At 42.8% G+C, this 24,159-nt stretch overlaps 2 protein-coding genes and 1 pseudogene across 3 annotated transcripts in view; all 3 read right to left on the reverse strand.

Moving 5' to 3' along the window:
* Positions 1–24,159, reverse strand: part of LOC309517133 (uncharacterized protein) — a 114,747-nt gene that overhangs the window by 29,461 nt on the left and 61,127 nt on the right. The window lies entirely within an intron of this gene.
* LOC309515953 (ribonuclease pancreatic pseudogene) lies at positions 8,563–9,282 on the reverse strand (annotated as a pseudogene). Its single transcript has one exon. The product of its transcript is annotated as a ribonuclease pancreatic pseudogene (transcript).
* On the reverse strand, positions 14,750–21,142 carry LOC309517159 (C-type lectin-like). Its single transcript, XM_082196254.1, has 6 exons — positions 21,035–21,142; positions 20,174–20,246; positions 19,619–19,710; positions 16,773–16,913; positions 16,259–16,373; positions 14,750–15,026 (listed from the first exon to the last, which is right to left on the reverse strand). The coding sequence occupies exons 2-6, from the start codon at positions 20,232–20,234 to the stop codon at positions 14,959–14,961; spliced, it is 477 nt and encodes a 158-aa protein (XP_082052380.1). The 5' UTR covers positions 20,235–20,246; positions 21,035–21,142; the 3' UTR covers positions 14,750–14,958.

Here is a 24,159-nt window from a genome sequence, read left to right on the forward strand (position 1 = left end):
TGCTCATATTTGCCATAACTGTACAAACTGAAATAACTATGCCCTTTTAAAATGTGTTTTTTATATGTTGGTTTTAATCTCTGAACATCCCTGAGACTTCTGGGTATCGGGCAGTATATAAATTCAATCAATCCATCAGTTAATTACCTCAGACATATGACAGCACAGGGTTTTATAACCTTCTGTGCACCAGGACTTTCCTTAGCATTTTGGATGCTTTCATCCCACAAATTATGGCCAAGCCTGCATGGAGTTTGGCCTCACCATCAGCCTGATGGAGCCCAGCCTCCTGGGGCAGGATATCACCGGCACTCCATCCATCAACATTAGTGACCACACAGTTCAGGTGGTGGATAATTTTTTTTTTACCTGGGCTCTGCATGGCAGAGATTGTTGGCAACAACGCATTTTAGAGCACAGCAGTCCCTTTTCAAGAGCTTTAAACACTTGCTAATTCCTCACTCAAAAAGACCTTGTTCTTTAATCTTGATCTCTGAATTAGCTTCAGACTAGCTCTGGATCAACAAAGCAACAAAAACAGTATTTCATCAGTCAGTACCAGAGCTTCTCTCCTCACACTTCTCCTTTGTAGCCATTTCTGTTTTCCTGGATCCCCTGATCTTCTCATAAAAGATAATGATGATGGATGATGATTAAAACAACAAATAGTCCCGCCCACCTGATTGAACTTGGGATTCCATGCAATGGCACTTCCATCCACTGTGAACTCTTTTCCTGGGGGGCCCTGAGGGTCCACCCTCCCCACTCGGACTCTCTGGAAGGACTCATTGGGATATGTGACCAAGTTGAGGAGATCATAGCCACCTGCCTGCTGCCTCTTCTCATCCAAAGAGATTTCTTCCCCAGCACTGTTGTTGAAGTGGATGTTTTTCAGGAACGAGTGAAGCTAGATTGCAAGAGGAAAAAAGACACAGACCTTGTAGGCTAATACACTCTCTCTTTTCCCTTTGACAAGTGGACCTTTGGCTTTTTACTACCATTCATCAGTATGTTATAGGACACTGAAAGCTGCCTTACAGTGAGTGAAATCATTGCCCTAAATAGCTCAGTCACTGATTGTTATTGGCTCTCTAGGGTTTCAGAGTCTTTCCCAGCATGATCTTGAGATGCTGGGGGTTGAACATGGGACTTTTTGAATGAAAGCAGATGCTCTGCTATTGAGCTGTAAGCCTTTTCAGTTTCAATATTAAGAAACATGGCTTGGTATGTTTTTAACTTGGCATAGGAACCAGGTAGTTCAAAAAACTCCCCATTATCATATGCAACTGTCTTGTGCTGAGTTAAACCATTGTTCTCTGTAGCCCAGAACTGTCCACTCTAAATTGCCATAGTTCTATATGGCATACATCTGAGGTTTCAACCCATTTCTAATACCAGAGGACACTCCTGCCCATTGCACAGGCCCAAGTAGGAGAATCCTGGGATGGATTAATTTAAAGAGCTTTGAATGTGCAGCATGCAATGCATGTGACCTTTAACTGAGTTCAAGTCCCTCCCAGTGATAGAGCTCACCACTGAAAATCTCCAATCCTCTCCTCCATGCCAGGGCTCAGCTGTGAAACATATGAACAGTAATAATAACTCCTGTGCTTCTAGTTACAGATAGGTAGCCGTGTTGGTCTGCCATAGTCAAAATAAAAAAATTCCTTCCAGTCCTTAAAGACTAGTAGTTGGTCTTTAAGGTGCTACTGGAAGGAATTTTTTTCTGTGCTTCTAACATTGAGGAGAGTAGTTGACAGTACCTGCCAGGGTTTAACTTTCTGCTGCATCCATCTCTCAGCCCGTACTTTCTGTTTGGCTCTTGAGGAATACATGCTATGGAGAGCATGTCCTACTGCATGGACGGCATTGTAGATGGTGTAGCTCTGGCTGGACATTTCCATTTCAAACACAGGTCCAGTGAGTTTCTCCAGCTTCTCCTCCCCAGTGCAGGGTTCCTGAGTTGTGTCAAAAAGATCTGGGAATAAACAGAGGAATGCACTGGCCCAGAACTGCTGGATGAAATAAAGATTTGGCTGCCATGGATTTATGGTCTGTAGAAAGTCCTGAAACCCTGGAACTGGATTTGAATGGAGTGTAAATGACAAAGTGCCATTGAAGGATTTTGAAGGAAATTTGTCTCTAACCAGCACTGCAGTGAAATCCCATTGAGCTGTTGTAATCCACACCCTCTCCACAGGGTATATATGGTAAACCTCACAGGAGACTAAAACCAGTCTCAAAGCCTCTAGAGATTGACTGTCTCCGTAGACAAGAATCACATTCATTTGCCTCTGTGTGAGAGCAAACATGATTGGTCTCAATTTTTGTTGAAGTAGTTCATTAGGTAAAAATTTTGTTACTAGTGGGATCACCAGTGTCCAAGAAATACAAAGATTATTTTGGGAAAGCCTTGGTCTCAGAGTACGAAGGAAGGTTTCTCCACTGTCATCATCTGAAACAAGGAGGCCAATCCAGTTCCACCCAAACTTCTTGAGCAGCCAAACAATGCCATCATACTGAGCTTCTTCATTGGGGACCATTTGGAAGAAGGAAGGGAAGCGCCTTTGGTCACTCAGCCCTGGATCCAAGGAGCCATAGCTGAGCTAATGGTAAAGGCATTATATTTTTAGGAATCCGAAAACCATCCATTTGTTCATAGAAAGAATACTTCATTATTGTGGTGGTTGACCACCTGGTCTTACTTTTCTAAGTATACACCCCTGGCATTATTAAGTCTCCAACTAGGAGAAGTTTCTAAGCAGGAAGCTGGATGCTCCTATGATTACATGATTTGTGGCATGGCCAGGTTTGGAAGAAACAGAGCTTGGATTATTAGTATTATGGATTTATCCCCACCCCCCAAATCCCAAAGCAAATTGAGACGGCAGTGTTGGCAACACATAGGTAGGAGGCTTTAACATAATCATGTACCCATACCAAGTCTAACCTAGGACATATGTGTAGAAAACATGATGTAATGGGATTGAAAGCTAACCTGGATGCTTTTTGACGTTTTCTGTGTATGTCTGGCCTTGTGGTTGTATCTATGTGTCTACACACATACCTGTGGAATCTTGTAGGTGTTTAATATATTGGCCATCTGAATGGAGTTTTGGGAGGTGAGCCCTCCAACGACGGCAATTAATCTATCTTCCCCATTACAGTGGTAATTGGGGGATTTTTGTTGTCCCATGAAAAGAAGAGCAAGAGTGTTCCAACAAGTTTGCGAAGGATTAAAAGCATTCTCATAAAATGTTGATCCCAATGTGATGTTGGATAAGACTTTGGCATTCTTGTTGATCTCTTGTGTGGCAAAGACGAAGGCAAGAACATGCTGGTAGTTTTTTGGGATCATTCTGCAATGAGACAAAGAATGACTGCAACACTGACAGAAGAGAAATAACTGTGTTGAAGTTTTCATTTTGATTCATGCATGTCTTTAACTTGGATGTTTCAGCCTACACGACAAGAACATTTCATTCAAACTAATATACTACAGCAGTCTCCTAAGATATTATGATTAAATGTTCAGTATGGAAATAGTAGATTCAAGGAGATCCATTGCTGTGCTGTGGATGAATTGGTGAGTTTGAATATTGGAAACCCAGAAACAAAAAGCAGTTCAGTCAGGCTCTATTTCTTTCCCCACTTAACTAGGTTCAAAATCACCAACACAGTGGGATTTAATACTGAGTAAATCATTGTATGTTCCCAACATTCCCTTTGCCTCTTTCTTATACGCAATGTCCATGCCTACCTCTTGTTCTGCTGCTTTGTCCACCATGAAGTATTCATGGGAATGTGTTCTCAATTCAACCTGGGAAACAACTCTTTAGTATACCAGTGTGCTTTAACACACAATGTCTTTTTAGCAGCCCCTGAATCTAAGCCTTATAGATATGCTTTCCTTTTTTTAAAAAAACCTAAAAACAACTTGGGAAGCAAAACCTCCCTTTTCTTTTTTTATTCAATGGGATTCGCTTCCCATATAGTCATGCGTGGGATTATAGGGTGTGATCACACAACCTTCCATCGGAAATTGCTTATTCCCATGTAAACATGTGTTAAGGAGAGTTCTTCTTCATCCCAAATATTTGAGAGGAAGCATCCCATTGGGCTCTGTGGAACTGCCTTTCACACAAATCCGATTTAAGCTGCAATATGGCTGCAGCCACTTACCTGGGAACAAACACCACTAACCTCAGTGGTGATTACTTCGAGTAGGTAAGCCTAGATTTCCCCTGTCAGGCTAAAAGCTGATGCATGTTTGGTGTGTGGAGCAAAGCCCATGGAACTGAACAAGGCTTACTTGCAAGAAAACTTTGGCACAGGGATGGGTTGCAACATCTATGGGTTGCAACATCTATGGGTTGAAGTAGCTTGAAAACTTCAGCTGGGTTGTGGATGTGGCTCATATGGGCAAAAAGCAGGGGCAATATAGTAGCCACACTTAAGCACTTTGGAATACCCATAGATTTCAACAGGATTCTGGCCCTGTACCCACTGAACACAATGAAGGGACTTGTTTTCAAGTTAATGTGTCCCTACTGCTGGGCTTTGCACTTTGAGGGAAAAGGAGGGAACTGCAGTTTATCAGACTCAAAATGAAAAGGTGATTTTTTGGTAAAAAAGAATATCAAGTTGTAGGTATCATCTAAAAGAATATCAAGTTGTAGGTAGTTCCACTTCAGTGTAGCAATACAGAAACACAACAATGAACTGCGGGGGGAGTAGAATAGCATTTCAAGCAAGTCCAAATTTGTATTGTAGGACTATGAATATGTACTTCTTAATTCTTTTCACAAGAATGAATATCCTACCAGAAAGACAACTCTGAAAAATATTGTTTACCTTGTGGTGTAGAGGGATTTGATTAGGTTGCATATGGTGTCTTAGACTGATGATGTTTATTTCTGCTAACTCAAGTGGTGGGACAAAAATCTGAATGTGCCCTGTGAAGGCTGACAGGAGAACCGAAGACAGAAGCCGATGCAGTCGTTTATTTCATTAAGTCATGAATAATCAGTGGACCCAACAGAAAATTTCCCAATCAAAAAGTAACTACTTAAAAAAGTAAAGATAAAGGACCCTTGACAGTTCAGTCCAGTCGTGAACGACCCTGGGGTTGCAGCGCTCATCACGCTTTACTGGCCGAGGGGGCTGGCGTTTATCCACAGACAGTTTTTGCGGGTCATGTGGCCAGCATGACTAAGCTGCTTCTGGTGAAACCAGAGCAGCGCATGGAAACACCATTTACCTTCCCGTCGGAGTGTTACCTATTATCTACTTGCACTTTGACATGCTTTTGAACTGCTAGGTTGGCAGGAGCTGGGACCGAGCAACAGGACTGACCTTCCAATCGGCAAGCCCTAGGCTCAGTGGTGTTGACCACAGCACCACCTGCGTCCCTAACTACTTACTGAGAACTACTTACTAAGTAACTACTTACTGAGCAGATAATACAGAGGATTGTGGGTTCTCCATAAATTTCTGCATTTTGAAGTTGGCTAGCATAATGGATATAAATTCACCGATGATCATGTCTGCTGGAGGACCATACGAATTGGTTTGAATTGTTTTTTCCAATCTGCAATAGCTCAAACTCTTGCTAGAAGAATAATGCATCAGCAACAGCAGGAAAAGCAGGTGGCGTGCTAACCATTCTTGGGCTGAACTGGAAGCCATCATGTTTACCTATAATCACCAACAGCATTTCAGTCTTGGCTGAAGTTATAAGGAAACTTGGCTGCATGGAGGCATGTACCTGCCTCAAATCTGCCTCCCTAACTGGATTCATGTAAGTTGATAGGACAGGCACCTATATAGACTACAACACAGGACCATCACATTTGGAAAGGGCTGTTTCTGTGGCTTATATTGTGCCTGGCATCTGATTTGCCATGGGACATTTTAAAGTAGTGATGCTGATCAATAATTATAAAAATTACAGGGTGAGATATTTGTTTTGCTAAGGTCCTCAAGTCTCAGAACAAGCAAAATTATTATGCTAATGAGATTTCTGCTATAGCCCAAGATATTCTCCCTTGTGAAGCAGTGCCTTGGACAGTGGGCATAACTTTCTGAATGGAGACAATTTGACACAAGTGCAGGGTAAAAAAGAGGCTTGTTTTCTGTGAACCGCCCTGAGACTTCTGGGTATAAGGTGTTATATAAACTCAATAAATAAAAATAATAAAATAATGTACATATCCCTTCTTCTGATTCAGACCATTAGCCCTTCTATCCAATTGCTGTCTACTCTGAATAGCAATTATGCTCCATGGCACATCAAAGGGGTCTTTCTCCCATGCAACTTGAGCTTTATTAACTTCAGATGTTAGTACAGTCGTACTTCGAGTTACAAATGCCTCAGGTTACAAATGATTCAGGTTACAAACTCTGCTACCCTGGAAGAGTTACCTCAAGTTGAGAACTTTTCCCTATTATGAGAACAGAAATAATGTGCCAGCAGATCAGAAGCAGCAAGAGGCCCCATTAGCAAAAGCACGCCTCTAGTTAAGAACAGTTTCAGGTTATAACTAGAGGTACCACTGTAATTAAACTTTTTCCTTATGTATCTGAAGCTGAGACTGGTTGGGCGTCATATAAATAATAAATTATTATTATTGTGCGCTCTGCTACTGAGCAATATCCTTTCACTATAACCTGGATGGTTAAACACTCCATCATAACAGCAGACCAGATATCTCTTCTCTTCTTCTGCCTCAGATGCCATCCCACATGCGATTTTTGTCTGTCCCTACAGAAGCCTAAGGATCTTTTGCATTAGGTCTCCTGATATTATTGGACGGCAACACCCATCATCTCTGGCTGCTGCCAATGCTTGCTGGGGATGAAGGGCATTGTATTCCAACAACTTCTGGGGATGAAGCGGTGAAGAACAATCATCTATTCCATGGACACTACTGTCCTGGGACCTTCTACTTGTTTTCATTTCAGGATACCAAACCTGAGCCAAAGGTATGATGTACAATGCCAGCAGAGCTATTGGGACAGAACATGGTCACTGCAGATGGTGGATTTGAATATCACTTGGCATGGGTGAACAGAAGACACACAGATTTAATATACTAGATTTGATTTTTAAGCAAATTCTTAAATTTGTTGCAAGCAGATTTTTAGAATTACCAGGTTAGGTAATGGTCCATTAAGGAAACAAAAGGAGAGGCTCTGAACTCTTGGGTAGTTAGAAAGACAAATATAGTGATGAGTGTTGAGAAATTGGACTGGGATTCTTTCTTCAAAAAGCTGAACTGTATTCTTTTATCTTCCTGCATACAAATCAGTATTTCACTTTTAAAAATCCAAACTTAGTTCACAGAGCTCTTGGAGAGCATGACATATAAGACCCAAATCAAGAATAAAGTCACATGCTGTTATTTTCTTTAAAAGACACCCATAAAGACAGCGATCCATTTTGCTGCTTCTGCTGGGAGGGCATTCCACAGGGCAGGCACCACTACAAAGAATGCTTTCTGCCTGGTTCCCTGTAACTTCACTTTGCAGTGAGGGAACTGCCAGAAGGCCTTCAGAGATGGACCTCAGTGCCCACGGTGAATGATGCAGGTGGAGACACTCCTTCCGGTATGCAGGTCTTGAAACCCTCCAATAGTGTTGAATTGTCTTCTTCTAAAATTGTCTAAAGCTGTTGATCTTTGAATTTGCATTCCCCTGTTCCCAAAGGCTCATTGTTTGTTGTGAATTCGGAAACATTTGATTTTGATACAGATATGTGCCTGAGAATGTTCAATAGTTTTATATTAACTTTGTTGGCAGGGAATAGCCGCAATAAGCACTGTATCTTCCCTTCCCACATATTATTCTGAGACCTACACAGACTGCACTGGAAATTATAGACAGCTTTTTCTAGGGGAAGGGTTTTGGTATAAAACTTATGTTCCCCCCTCTTTTGGAGTTGCACATTTACCACACTAAGCTCCCCTTGAAAAAGAGGAGAGATGGTCTCTCCCATTATGGAGGTGTGTGGGCAACCATGTGAGGGCATTTGGCCCTATAGGGGGAAGTGGAGACCAGGACATTTAAGCTTCTTCCACCCCACACTCTCCCCTCTTTTCTTTGAGACACCCATCCTCCCACCCTTTGTAGTGTGAGCCTTTATAGGGGGACTGAGTAAGAACCTATTTTTGGAGGGGTGACACTAATTGGACCATGCATTCTCCTTTTTGTCTCTTTCACACTCTTGGGTGTTATCTGTGTTCAGGTAGCATATTGCAAGCCTTGTGCATTACTCCCAACAGGAACATGAGCCAATTTCCTGATGAAAACTACCCCCCAACCCCCAACCCAGAACAAAAAACTATTTTTAAAAAAAGAATATCTGATCACAGACAGTGTCTATTATGTTCATAATTTTGAATATTCCGGTTCTTGTGGGGAAAAAAGTGTTTTGTTATGCAGGAGTTCGTTAAAGATTTACCTAATTCACTCTGAAAAGAACAAGCTTCTCTGATGTCCTGCTTTCACTCGTAAAGAGCTTCTGAGCTCTTCATAGGCAGAACGTAGGCACAGAGACACACATTTTGCTTTTGATAGAATGAACTTTATTGAGAGAATAGCCATTGAGAGAAAGCAACAGAATGCATAGTTAGAAGCCTGGCGTCATTGCCCTTAGAGCCACAGCTCCCAGGGTCCCCTGAAACGGGCAAATGACTGTTAAACTGGGGAAATTCAATGATGTGGTTACGTTGCAGGGAGAAATGGCCAAAGAAGCATTCTGGCTTCAATGGGCAGAATGTGGCTTGTGTGGTTTTCTGCCTATCACAGCACCTTCTCCAGGTGAATGGGCTTCTTGTTTTCGCAGGTCACACGAATGCATTTGGAGGTCTCTGTGCCTTTGTATTTGCAGTCCTTAGGAGGTTTATCATCAGTGTAGCTGCAGTCAATCATGGGGAAGTTCTCATTGCTGTCATAGAATTTACCTTGCCAATGCTTCCCACCATTGCCACAGACTTGTAGGACAGACTCCTTGTCATGGTTGATGAAAGTATTCCTCGGTTTGCATCTACTTGGGTTCAGATTCCTCTTCACCATCATGAGGTTGCAGTAGGCACTGGGGTTGGAGGCTCGGGTCTGGGGATAATCAATGTGCTTGTTTTGAAAAGCTTCCCAAGACTGCCCTTCGCAGGACTGCACAAGGAGGATGCTGAGAAGGATGGCCAGACGAACCAGCAGGCAACTAGAGACCAGCATGGTGGCGTCCAAGAATTTTCTGGGAGGAAAAAGAAGAGAAAGAAAAGGGGAAAACATTAAAGAGATGCCTATTTCTTAAGGCATCTTATACACCTTACAGGAAATACACCTATATAGGACATTTCCTTATAGGAAATGTGGTGATGGAATATGGAGCATTTGTGGGAAGCCTCTATTGAAACAAAGTTACTGCATTTTTCACTCTATAGGACGCACCTTTTCCCCTCCAAAAATGAAGGGAAAATGTGTGTGTGTCCTATGGAGTGAATGCAGGCTTTCGCTGAAGCCTGGAGAGTGCACTGAATCCTCTCGCTTTCCAGGCTTCAGGAAGCTATCCGCAAGCCTTCGGAGCGTGGTGGGAGTGCCCGCCGGGCTCCCAAGGCTTGCGGACAGCAGCCTGCAGCCCGAAGCAACTGTGTTGAAAAATTCAAAGAGAGACAAATTTCAAAGGGTGGCTGTCATATTGTTTCAGATACTGCAAATTCAGTAAGTTTGCCTTTAAATGGAAACTGAACTGAATTTCTCCCCAACCCCAACCCTAACTCCAGCTTACCCAGGTGCAGTTCTGTTGAAGTGATGGATTCCTCTTTCTACAACTCTGTCTCCCAAGTTGGCTGCCTTAATTCGTATACGGAGCTTAGTCAGGTCAGAGACAGGGGAAAGGAGAAAGGAATTTCAGCCTTTTAGACATATATAGAGAACAGATGAAGAAAGAAAGGATGTACTGTATTTTTCGCCCCATAGGATGCACCGCCCTATAGGACACACCTAGTTTTTTTGGGGGGGGAATAAAGGAAAAAAATTACCCCCCTGAGCTTCCACTGACCCCAGCCCCCAGAACAGGCAGCTCTGGGAGCTTGCGGGGCTGGGAGTGGGGGAAGCCCAAGCTTCCCCCTCCCCCAGCCCCCAGAACGGAGCCCAGGAAGGCAGGTAGCTCTGTGCGACCCTCCGGAGGCCGGTGCGGCTTCGCGCCGGGCTCCGTAGGGTTGCGCAGAGCTTCCTGAAGCCTGGAGAGAGAGACCCTCTTTTCACGTCCTATAGGGTGAAAAATACATTTATATGCCATAAATAAAAATAAGCACACATAATTAATATCAGATAATGCATCTAACACCTGGAGCTTAGTCCATATCTAGGCGGAGTACTTTGTTCAATATGTTTGATATTAAAATGAAAGGGGAACAGAGTGCACGTTCTGCTCAAGGGCACAGACTTTGCATTGTTGATACCCAACAAGAATGGCCAGCTTCCTTCAAAATGGAGTGTTTACACTGGAACATTTCCCAGTATCCTCTGTTACATGAAGGGATTCCATGACAGACAAATCCACGTGGCAAAGAAGCCACAACTGTAAAAATAGCTTCTGCAAATTCAAGCTAGGTATATATACCATATTTTTCACTCTATAGGATGCACCGGACCATAGGATGCACTGGATCATAGGAGGGGGAGAACAGAGAAAATATTTTTTTCCCCTTGTCCTCCCCCTCTAAAACAAGGTGCGTTCAAGGTGCATTCACCCAAAGCCTCCAGAGCGCAGCGGGAGGCTTCAGGCGGCTACCTTGGAAGCCTGGAGAGTGAGAGGGGTCAGTGCACACTGACCCCTCTCGCTCTCCAGGCTTCAGTGAAGGCAACCCAAAGCCTCTGGAGCGCGGGGGGAGTTTCCTCTGGGCTCCGGAGGCTTCAGGTTCCTTTCAACCTGATCTTTTCTTTCCCACCACTGCCAGCCTCAAAGATCCCTGAAGCCTTTGGAGCGCAGCGCGAGGTCCTGCTGTGCTCCAAAGGCTTCAGGGATAGCTTTGCACAGCTAACCCCAAGCTAGAAGAGCGAGACGGAGCGCTCTACAGCGCTCCATCTCCCTGTTCTGGCTTTGGGCTTAGCCGCACAACCTGCATTCGCTCTAGAGGACGCACACACATTTCCCCTTAATTTTTGGAGGGGGAAAAGTGTGTCCTATAGAGCGAAAAATACGGTATATATCTACATTTAAAAATGGAGCTTAGTGAGGTTCTTTTCCCCCCATGAAAATAAAAGATGCTGAAGGGGGAACTGAGATTTCAATCTCTTTGCTGTCCATGCTCTTTTGCTTTAGGTTTTTCCTCTCCCTGGTTCAGTTCCAGGATTTCCAGGCTTGCTTTTAGATATGCCAAGTACCGTGACTATGAGTTGGGCCAAACTTATTCAGGGAAAGCCCCATGGAGGCCATGTTTTCCACAAAGTCCCAAGCAGCCCCTTGTAAGGTCGTGTCAGCATGGATGTTAAAATCCCCTAGAACAACCAAACTAGGTGTCTCCAGGAGAACATCTGCCATGACCTGAAGCAGCTCAGGCAGGGAATCCTTGGTACAGTGGGGAGGTTGGTACACCAAAAGGAATCCTGTACTGCCTCTATTGCTCAGCTTCCACAACATGCACTCATCCTCTGTAGTGTTTCCTTAGGACACTCTAGAGACAAAATGATGGACTATGGCTGGCTGAGTCATCTCTATGAAGACAACTGCTTCATGATTTTGAGGAAATATTCATGGAACAAATCACCATGACTTCTAGCATCTAAGGAGTGCCGATAGGCACTTATTTTCTCAAAGGCTGAGCTTCCTTATATGTGAAAAATCTGACTTCAGTTCCTCTAAGTATGAAACAGCAGCCACAATGTCAGAAGAGAGGTGGTGACCACCTTCAACTAGGAACGTGGGGAAAATACGTTCCACTTTGCATTGTAGAAATGCATATGAATATTCATTGGTTTCAAAATTATCTTTGATTCCTCAAAGCAGTCAACCCTTTTAGCAGTATAGCTAAAATGAGATTTCACATAAAGAACAACCTTCTTACTGCTTCGTTCCTTTCTCCTTAGAGCCAAGGACCTGTCCTGTCCTGATGGTTGGCTGCAAAACCAGAGCAACTGCTATGGATATTTTGATACCAAGTTGTCATGGAGAGATGCTGAGGCAAGAAATATTTCTCCTCAACCAAGATGTAATAGAATCATGGAATCATAGAATTGGAAGGTATTTCAAGGGTCATTTAGTCCAAACCCTTGCAATGTAGAAATCTCAACTAAAGCATCCATGATAGATGGCCGTCCTACCTTGGCTTAAAAACCTCCAAGGAAAGAGAGGCCACAACTTTCCACTGTCAAACAGATCTTGCTGACAGAAAGTTCTCTCCCAATGTTTATAATTTACATCTTTTGGGCTCCTATCAGATTTCTTTGAGTAGGGCTATCCTTGCCCTGGAACAATACCTGTCCAGCATCTCAGACTTAACAAAAGAGAGTTGGTCACTTTATGTTCCAGTGAAGCGTCTCCGTGGGAGCTGAGAATGTGACAATTATGCCAAATCCTCCCCCAGGAGAAGAGGGAAGAAATCTTTGTGTGGGAAAGTAGAATAGACTGCAGTTCTGAAACAGATCTGAGTCTGGGTTTGCAAAACATTTCATGGCTCTGGCTGTCTCCCTAGAGAACTCATCTATGAACTGTAGATATTGGCAGTTTTTGATCCTTTGCCAGCTTGGCAGTGTTTGATCCTTTGCCTGCTTAGGGTTTCCGGCTTAGGGTTGATCCTTTGCCGGCTTAGGTTTGATCCTTTGGCAGTGTTTGATCCTTTGCCAGCTTAGGGTTTCTCCAAATGACCTTTTAATTGACCACTTATCTTGCATTCACCCTAGATGAGGGGGCAAGAACATGCTCCTACATTTGTTCATTTATTAATTTAAGTGGATTATTTGTGAAAACCTACACTTCCCGTTATGTGCTTGAATTCCTCGTGTGAAATGCTGTCGATCTGGATAGTAAATTGTACATGACAACTGCCCTGGGATATTTGGGTGAAGGGTGGTATGCAATTTGTAACAACAACAACCATCACATTTATGTTGTATTCTGAAAACAGTGGTTGCCAGGCTAAAATCTGAGTCGTGTATACTCCTCACCACAGCATTTTTATAAGAAATGGTTAAGCTGTGATCAGATCAGAAAGCAAAATTAATCTGGACTATTTATTCTTCATGTGCCTCCTAACTTCTGGACCTAATGCTGTCATTTGTTCTCTTTTAAAGAAACCATTTACAGTTTTGTGAAATGGAATGATAGAAACTGCAACCAACTCAACAGCTACATCTGCAAGAAAAAACTCTAAGACAGCAACTGTCATTCCCAACTGTGCCTTCTGTGATTGATGGACAGATCTCTGGAATCATTACCTCCTCTCCAATCCCTCAAGGATCAACTCTCATCCATTATTGAGGGGCAATATTTCAATATGAGTAGGGAAATGAGAGTACGCCTAAACATTTTTAAGAAAAAAAGCACTGCCCATTGCAATGTACCATTAATCAATTCTCCTTAACATGACCATCTGGGTAGAACATTCCATTGGTTGCTGGGGTCAGAAGGGAAAGAGGATGGAATAGTTCTACTTGGACTACTGCAGTGCACTCTACATGGGGCTACATGGGCCTTTGAAGGTGACCTGGAAACTACAACTCATCCAGAATGTGACAGCTAGACTAGTGACTGGGAGTGGCCACCGAGACCATATAACACCAGTCCTGAAAGACCTACATTGGCTTCCAGTGCATTTCCAAGCACAATTCAAAGTGTCGGTGCTGACCTTTAAAGCCCAAACGGCCTTGGCTTAGTATACCTGAAGAAGCGGCACCACCCCCATCATCCAACCCAGACACTGAGGTCCAGCACCAAGGGCCTTCTGGTGGTTCCCTCACTGTGAGAAGCAAAGTTACAGGGAACCAGGCAGAGGGCCTTCTCTGCAGAACGGCCTCCCATCAGATGTCAAGGAAATAAACAACTCTCTGACTTTTAGAAGACACCTGAAGGCAGCACTGTTTAGGGAAGTTTTTAATGTTTGATGTTTTATCTTGTTTTTAATATACTGTTGGGAGCCTCTCAGAGTGGCTGGGGAAACCCAGCCAGATGGACGGGGTATAAATAATAATTGATGATGATGGTGGTGATGATGATGATGGGGACTCTTGCTTTTGCACAACAGACTGCCTTCAAGCCAAGCAAAGATCAGAGGCTGCTTTACTTCTATCTCTCTATCCACCATCCAGACAATCATAGTCAGTGCTCAAGTACAGATTCCAGCCAGACAAAATCACTCATGTCTGGCACAGAGAAGGGCCTACAGGTGAGCAATTGGGGCAGGGGTGTCTGGTTTAGCATCCCAGGATTTGGCACTGGTCAGGTAGTCTGGGATCCCCTTACATTTCCCCCTGTCCCCAGCTCTCAAAATCCCATCTTTAGTATCAGCTCTGCTGAGCACCTCTGAGAAAAGAATTTAGGTTTGGGATAACAAGTTTCACCTACAGGTTTCACCTACAAGGCACTCCTGAGTGCCTTGTCAGGTATCGGCGACAGTGCTGGACTGGAGCCCCAGAGGTACAATGTGCTTCTTTTCCCTGGGAACTCCAGTGCAGGAATTGCCCCTTCCCCAGTCTTCAGATATATGGTATTGGAACTGGAGCAATAAGGATGGATTCAGTGAAAAGAGAATACACGTAAGCGAGTTTATTAGGATTATATTTTGCAGAAGTAACAAGGAAACTTCCAAGCGAATGGGAAGACCAAAGAGGTAGCTCTATAGAGGAGGTTATTTTGAAAATGAAGAAGAGCTGTATTTTCCCCTTTGAGGGATGGCAGAGGAAGGAATGAGATCAGAGACACATCCACTAAGCAGGCAGAGTTGGGAACTCCAGTCTCCTTTAAATCTCTTGTTTGCAGATATAGGTATTCAAATGGTGACAAGGTTCATCATTCCACTCTCGAAAACCTAAAATTCAAGACATGACAAAAGTTACTATTTCTTGCCCATTATTACATAACCAAATGGATGTGGTTTGGAGTATGGGTTAGGAATTGGATTTGACTAGGGTATATTTCAGATACTAAAAATCCGGACAAACATGTTGAGCTCTTTCCTTTTCTTTTTGCTTGGGCCTTGCACCGCCTCCCTCCCTGAACCCTGTTCAGGCCCCTATTCAAGGTAAGCGGCTTTGGGACACTCACCAACTGGGCTTCCTCCTGACTTGCACTGAGCCCGGGGCGCTTGGCTCTGTGCACATGCCATCCATCGGGGGAAATGCACACGCAGGTCATGCCCAGTTAACTTTCAGCCTTGCCTCAAACTGAAATTGCAAGGTGCACCAGGAACAAGTGAGGGCCGGCCTGAGCTTTTTTCTTTTTTTGAGCTTCCCCCCCAAACATCTCCCTTCTACCCTCCACCCCAAAATTCCAGCTTTTAAAGCATGTTTGAAACATTTTCCTTTGAAAATAGTCCTGGTTGCCATATGTCCAGGTTTCCCCAGACATTTTGCTGCTTTGCTGCCCAGATGCCATTTTCAGGCCCTGATTCCCGAACATGTCTGGGAAAATCCAGGCGTATGGTAACCCTAGATTGGGCAGGATAGACTGATCTAGAAATGACCGACCCCATGTGGGTTGCCCATCTGACAGTTGCCTGACATCAACCTCATAAGCGTGCTCCTGATTCAAAATTTGCAGCTGAAATCGGGTCTTTTTTAAAGTGACGCCTTATTTTGTTTCTTTATCTGACTTTAACCACGTCTTAGAGAAATACTGTAGAAAATAATATGACATGGCCCACTTGGAAAACCACTGTTTCCAGAATATAATATGCAAATGAGTATGCATGCAATAAAACACATGCAACTAAACTATGTAGATGAGCTACAGCTGAAGCCTCCTGGTGTGTTGGGCAGTGACGCTAAATGCTGAATGAATGGACCACTGCTAGCCAGAGTAATTGATCTGTAAATATTTCTACAAGCGAACACCTGGTTGAGGGTTAAATATGACTCATAACTGGATCCCTTAAAATCAATAGACTTTAATTAGTGATGGTTGACAGATGTCCTGTATTTTCAGTGCAATTTAGTGAGATGCAACCCTGAGAAAAGTTGGAAATTTATAGGGAATTGGAGGGTAATGTAGAATTCAAGATGAAAACGCCTTTTTTCTCAGGCATGCAAATAGTTTCCCTACCTGTCCAACGTTTCAGCTCCACACAATATTCCTTGCCGCCAGTGTTGTTTGGCTCCCATCTGTTCCAGTTGTTGTAATTAAAGACTGAATCATCAAGCCACTTCCAATCTCGGTTCTGCAGGAAAGAGAAGGAACAGCTCATTTGACCAAGGAGGTTTGTAGCTCAGTGCAAGGATCTTCAGAGAAGGTTGCTCAGCAGGAAGCTCTTGCAAGCTATGATGGAGACATTAGAGAAGAAGCCCCTACCATAAGCACCATCTGTGCAGGGCCATGGGTGCCAAGGCACCCACAAAATGTTCACTGTGGGGGGTTGGCAGGGAACGGCAACGTGTTCCATGTGTGGGAACCCCTAATGTGGTGTGGAACCCAGCATGCCTGGCCCCTATGCAAAATAGTGGAGAAATAATTATGGGATACAGCCTAGGAGATGATTGAGATAAGGATGAGATGGCATTGCTAAGGTGCCACTGTGCTGTGATGATGACCTGGAATAGAGTAATTGAAGGGAACTCACCTGATCGGGATCATGGAGCCCAATCCAGACATTATTTTTTCTCTTCTGCTTTGAGAAGATGTGATTGGCCACCAAGGCTGTCTCTTGCTCTGTGAGTATAGAAGCCAGATGGGTCCCACGGCCATGGCTCTGGCATGCAATCTGAGAATAGAGAAGGCACTAAAGTAATTCTGCCACCATTATCACCATCCGCTTAACTGTAAGTCACTTTCCCACAAATTGGTGCCCAAAGTGGTTCACAATTTAATAATAATAATCATAATAATAATAAAATTTATTTATATCCCGCCCATCTGGCCGGGCCTCCCAAGCCACTCTGGGGGGCTTCCAACAAAATATTAAAAATATTAAAAATATTAAAAATATTAAAAATATTAAAAATATTAAAAATATTAAAAATATTAAAAATATTAAAAATATTAAAAATATTAAAAATATTAAAAATATTAAAAAGACAATAAAACATCAGACATTAGAAATTTCCCTAATCAGGGCTGCCTTCAGATATGTTCTAAAAGTCAGGTAGTTGTTTATTTCCTTGACATCTGAAGGGAGGGTGTTCCATAGGACGGGCGCCACCACTGAGAAGGCCCTCTGCCTGGTTCCCTGTAACCTCACTTCTCACAGTGAGGGAACTGCCAGAAGACCCTCGGGGCTGAACGATGGGGGTGGAGATGCTTCTTCAGGTATACTGGACTGAGGCTGTTTGGGGAACTTTGAATTGTGCTCAGTAACATACTAAAATAAAAATTCAAAAGTGATATCCCACCCAGTTGGAGTTATCCAACTGTGAACAATCATGTGTAATGTCAAAGTTCTTAATTTATTCTATATTTTGGAATGTTGTTTGTTACTGACAGTGTTTTTGTACTGTTATTTTTTGTAAGTCACTTTGGGTTTTAATAAAACCAAAGGGTGTATAAATCTTGTAAAATTTATGAATGAAAGAATGAATACTAATCTCTCCTCAGGCAAATCAGACTGAGTGTTCAATGAAGAATGGATATCACATAACTTCTGTGTAAGGTTTGTGCAAACAAATCAGGCTGAGGGTTCACGAAATAAGTCCTTTGGGGGAGACCAAAGTTGGTTTTCTCACAACTCCAAATTCAGAAGCCTTTGCATACAGAATGTTTAGATTGTTTCAGGAAAGGAAAATAGGCATTTAAATGTATGCAAAGAGTTTTGAGCTGAAGGGATTTCCTTTGGAATGTTGAATTCATATTAGCTTGACCTCTGCTGCAACACCGATAATCACCAAACAAACAAACCTACCACATTCCATTTTGGCACTGCAGACCATTATTCTTTTCAGTAAGAGAGATGACTTGCTTCTTCCTAATGGTGAGTGAATACATTCTGGCCAGGCCATCCCTCCTGACCACAGGATCCAACTCTTTTGGGCCAAGGTCCCTTTAGCCCCCCAATAAAATATTTGAGGGGGGCCCCACCAGGGAGCGCATTGGAAGATGGCCGACAATAACATCTCTCTGACCCATACGAGGTAATTAAGAGGCTGCTATGGGAAGTATGCAGTCTTCCTACCCCCCCCCCAGGAGATGGGGGGCTGACTTGCCAACGGTGTCCACAATGCACCCCCGGATTCGAGAGAAGGGGGTGCAGGTCACTTGGCACGAGCCCTCTATGAGGTCGGCTCTTCCTGACACCGGTTCCAATCAGTGTGTGCTGGTTTGCTTTAGCTCGGAATCCACCATTGGAATCCATGAGTTGCTTTAGCTCGGAACCACCATTAAGAGACTGTATGTTTGGAATGAGGGGGGGGGTGGAGGAAAAAACTTTTCTTTTCTTTGCATTATGTGATATTAATAACCCTCCACCCCAGAAAGAAATAAGATCGTTGCGTTTTACTAACCACAAGCAGGAATTCAAGAACTGTGTGGAGTGGATTATAATTAAAGAGATGATCGGTAAACAACGAGAACGGTGGAAAATTTTATGACGCAGCTTAAAATGGCGTCTTGCTAAGACAGGCTTGCCTGAGAAAGAAAGACAGGGGGAGGAGAATCAGGACCATTGGAATGAGAAGTATGGTTGCAATGTGATTTTAACCTGACAGAGCCCTCCTGATATACTCGGCAAGCCTGAGAAAATTAAAGGACAGACCAAAGATTAATTTTTTATGGAAGCATGGAATGGCGGCTGTCCCTGAGTGATATGATCTTTGGAGAGTACAAAACCCACACAGAGGATGCCTGTCTCTAATCTGCTTGTGAAGATTATCAGAGATCGCAAAGAAAGGAATATATGATAACAACAAGAAGATGAAGAAAGTAATAAAGGACTATCTGGATTGAACTGGATAGAACTGTTTAATTAAAGCAGCAATACAAGTGATGTTTGGACTCGTTCGGAGCTGGATGTATGGGTACCACCAACAAAATTTAAAATTTGGCTGTATAATTTGGAATTAATGTGATTTGGATAATGTGATGTGATTGGCCTGTTATAAAAAAATGATTTAAAATAAATAAATAAAATATTTGAGGGGATGGGTTCCCAAAGGTGATGGGCATTGCCATTCCAATGGGGTGTGTGTGTGTCATGTCTTGTGATTGATTGTGCAGAGCAGGGTTTACCTGGCCACTGCTCCACCCCTTATTTTATTTAAGTTGCCACCCTTGAGGAGTCTTGACTGTTAATGAAGCCTTCTTGGCTCCCATGGAAACACATCCCTTGAACATGTTGGGTGAGCAACTCAATCTGAAATGTTGGCCAGGTATTGTCTCAGGCCAACTCACATACATAGCCCTCCTCAAAAAGATCTCATGCGCAACCCACAACAATATCTTATGCTACAGCTTGGCTGGTGAGAAACAACTTCTTACCTCAGCTTCGGACCATGGCTTTGGGCTATCAAAATATGCATAGCAGTTGCCCAGCGCTCTCAGCCAACCCCTGGGACAGGATCTGGCCCTTGCTGTATGGAAAGAAGAGTAAAGGAAGAAAAAGAGGGTGGGACAAAAGTTGTAAGAAGACTTTTTAATGTGAGATCTCACTTTACTTGTACTTTTGCTTATTCCAGTGAGGAAGCACAGGTAATTTAAACCTTTGGGCTTTCAGAGGTGGTTAGTGTACAGTTGAATTGGTGAGACAGAAGGCAGAGAGAGACCAACAGAAGGTGGATCCAGAGGCAATGACAGGTAGTGCCACTCCCTGACTGGTTGTCAATATGAATATGAGGAGTGGTTCAGGGCAGACTGAGGTTGGTAGGGCAATTCCCTATTCATTCTAATGAACCAGTTTCTATTGCCTGATTATTTATTCCAACAGCCTTAGCTGTTACCATCACTTGGAAATCTAACAAGTACTTTTGTTTACATCAATGCTGAGCCCCTATTAAGATTTCTGGGAAACTCCCAGATAATTGTTAAAACACTCACCTCCGTGGAAAGAATAGGAGACCAGGAGACCAAGAAGGCAAAGGTAGGTGACAACCCCCATCTTCTGGTTGACCTTTTGTGGAAGGAAATGTGCAGCAAATTAAAAACATCCTTACTTATTGCCAATGTGGTGATAGCAGGAAGAAGAAAACCAGCATTTTCTGTTCTTGAAATCATAAATGGGAAGATTAGAGAAAGAAGAGAGAACCCAAAACCTAAAGTTGGCGATTGTTGAAGTATCATGGAGTCAAGTAAGATTAGTGTGTAGGTGCACCTAGTGCTGACCACTAACTCTTCTGGGCATGTGTGTAGTAGAAGAAGTAGAACACTCCCCAGTTTAAGCTCCCCACCCTCCATCACCACAGTTACTTATATTCCAGTTGAGCCAAGGAGGGAGAAGTTAAATAGCATGAGGAGGCAAAGAGCAGGGAGGAGTTTAGCTCCCCTCAGTCATTTCCCATTTTCTTCTGAAATCTAGACCTCGCTAAGCCCCAATTTTTAAAAATGAATAATGCAAATGATTTCCACAGTTTTGGTTTTATGGAATTCTTGCCACATTGACTCATCTGCTATGACTCAGTCTTGCATGTGGTAGAGGATTCTGGGAAATATTCCAAGGCAGTCTCTCCATTTCGGAAGGATGCAGGACAGTCTTGCTTTCTTCTCCACAACTTCTCAACCCACATAACCGCATAGTTTATGTATACTCACTTACCTGTGAGAACTGAATGGGACTTTGCTGGAAGAAGGATGTGGACAGATATGTGGGTATAGGGTATAATGATAGTGAGAGCCCCCAAAACAAAATATAAATCAGTAGCCATAGCATCAGAAGTGAGTTTGTGATTGCCTCCAACTTACCCAAGTTTCGTCCTGTGAGGTGATGGATATCACGTTATGCAGGGGCAAGTTTGTCTCTGAAGCTGCTGCCTCGATTCTTATATAGATCTTGGTGAAGTTGGGGGTTGGGGCAGGGAGGGGGAAGGATGAAAGTTCAATCACTTGCCATATGTTGAGTAGATAGTGATAGGATAAATATGTTTCAATTTCCCTGGAATTCTCTCCAGTGTGGACTTAATTTACATGTTGAGTAGATGTCAATAGGATAAATATGTTTCAATTTCCCTGGAATTCCCTCCAGTGTGGACTTAATTTATGGTTATGACCACTATACAGTCATGTTTCTGACAATGGGTTGGAAAGCAAATACCCTAAATAAAAAATAAGCACACATAATTAACATCAGATAATGCATCTATGTGGATTTTGGGGGTTTGTAGAGATGAATAAAGACAGACAACGAGATGTTTTCTTTCAGAGAGCTTGCGTGTGTGCCAGATGAAAGTGAGAGAGAGCGAGATTCTTCCTCTAGCCTCACAGCATCTCCTTTTATTCAAAGTTACAACAAGCATGGCCACGAATGTGCCAGTGGCTGATTGGCTCAATACAAGACAAAGAAACTGAAATCCTATTGGCTCATTTGTATGTAAGGCGGGCTTACATAGCTCCATAGATCTTTGGCACATGAAAGACAGAATGTTAGAGCTGTATTTAGACAGGCATATAAGCTCTTAATCCACCTATGACTAAGATTGATAATGTTATGACTAAGGTGTTTACTAATGTTTAGATTGTTATATAAACTCACACAATTAATTATACATTGAGGATTAACACATCATTGTGATTTACACATCATTGTGAACTAAAGGTGAACTAAAAGAGAAAAAGTGTGGTATGTAAGGAATGCTATACAGAAAGATCTGTGCCAGGCACAGACCTTTAGCCTTGTGCGTGAAAGAGAGGGAGAGAAGCGTGATTGATTATAAACAGGCCTTATAGTCTGTTTTAGAAGCAAAGAGAAGATAGAAATAATTCCCAGAATGCAGGAGGAAAAGAACCAATGTTTTACTATACTAGGCACATAGAAATAACATGTCTACACATCTACCTTCTGGAGCTTAGTCCATATCTAGGCGGAGTACTTAGTTCAATATGTTTGATATTAAAATGAAAGGGGAACGAAGTGCACCTTTTGCTCAAGGGCACAGACTCACTTTGCATTGTTGATACCCAACAAGAATGGCCAGCTTCCTTCAAAATGGAATGTTTACACTGGAACATTTCCCAGAATCCTTTGCTACATGAAGGGATTCTGGGACAGGCAAATCTACATAGCAAAGAAGCCACAATTGTGAAAATAGCTTCTGTAAATTCAAGCTAGGTATACACACACACAAACACACATACATTTCCCCCCATGAAAATAAAAGATGCTGAAGGGGGAACTGAGATTTCAATCTCTTTGCTGTCCATGCTCTTTTGCTTTAGGTTTTCCGCCTCACTGGTTCAATTCCAGGATTTCCAGACTTGTTTTTAGATATGCTATAAGCCACCCACTCTGGCTGGGATGTTGTTACAATTGTGATTGTGATTATTATGGCTGGGAGAAAAGCTAAACAGGGGTGAGGGTGGGTTTCAGCTCCCATCACCCCCCATTCAGTTGACTCAGCTACTAGAGGATTGTATAGATAGTCCCTGATATCAGCTACTAAAACTTTGTGGCCGCTGTATTTTTCTGGTGACAGCAATTTCCTCACACACAACCCCCCACAACATCTAGGTCCTTATGGAAGGATGGCACGCACTTGTGCAGAGATAGTTTTTATATATATATAAAGAGTATGCTTTTGAATCATGGTGCAGGAGGAGACTCTTGAGAGTCCCCTGGACTGCAAGAAGATCAAACCTATCCATTCTTAAGGAAATCAGCCCTGAGTGCTCACTGGATCGTGAAGCTGAGGCTCCAATACTTTGGCCACCTCAAGTGAAGAGAAGACTCCCTGGAAAAGACCCTGATGTTGGGAAAGATGGAGGGCACAAGGAGAAGGGGACGACAGAGGACGAGATGGTTGGACAGTGGTACCAGCATGAGTCTGACCAAACTGTGGGAAGCAGTGTAAGACAGAAGTGCCTGGCGTGCTCTGGTTCATGGGGTCACGAAGAGTCGGAGATGACTAAACGATTAAACAACAACAACAAAATAGTATCTAGTGTGTGTGTAAGTAGGGTTGCTGGTCTGAATATCTATTTTAAAGGAACACAGAAAATCTTCTCACATTATACAGAAGTCTGAGTTTAAACATGTATGTCCACTGCCAGATGATTTATGTTACGCTTGATGCTTTGCATGTTTGTATGGTCCATTAGGGATTCTTTTCTTGAAATATATACACACACAAACATACGCACACACGTGTCACACGTCTTTTTTCTATAAGGTTTTATTCAGATTTTTCACAATAAAATAAAAAGAAACTATTCTAAACAGAAAATAAGAAAAAGAAAAGAAGAAAACGAAAGAAGAAAAAGAGCCAGATGAATATAAAGTTCTCTCTCACATATGTCCTAACTTTGAGCAATGAAATTCATTTAAAAGATATCTCTATTATTAAAGAAATGTGTGGTTATGGTCTTCCTGCGATCAAGGTCATGTCCCACCAACTTCTAATTTATTTTGGAAAGCAGAATGGTTAACTAGCACGAATTATAGAAAGGTATGACAAAAAACAAAGATTAAGTCAACAAAACAACATACATAAAAATCTCTCAGTCTAACCTACCTCACAGAGTTGTTGTGAAGGCAATACAGAGAGAGGAGAGCCATGTATACCACCATGAACACTTGGATGGCATAGAATAGGGGTTTCCAAACTTGGGTCTCCGGCTGTTGTTGGACTACAATTCCAAACATCCATAGCTGGCAAGGCTAGTTGTCAAGGATGGTGGGAATTGTAGTCCAAAAACAGCTGGAGACCAAAGTTTGGGAATTGCTGGCATAAGGAGAAAAAGGTAAAAGCAAAGGAAATAGCATCTCCACATTGCTTCCACATAACATTCCATTTGGACAACACCCTGGTGAAGCAGACCCCTGTAAGTAACAGTATTATAGCCTCAGCCTAATGTGTAGCAATTAGAGTGTTGTC

This window comes from Podarcis vaucheri, assembly GCF_965113315.1.
Source record: "Podarcis vaucheri genome assembly, chromosome: 13".
In the NCBI taxonomy this organism is placed as follows: Eukaryota; Metazoa; Chordata; class Lepidosauria; order Squamata; family Lacertidae; genus Podarcis; species Podarcis vaucheri.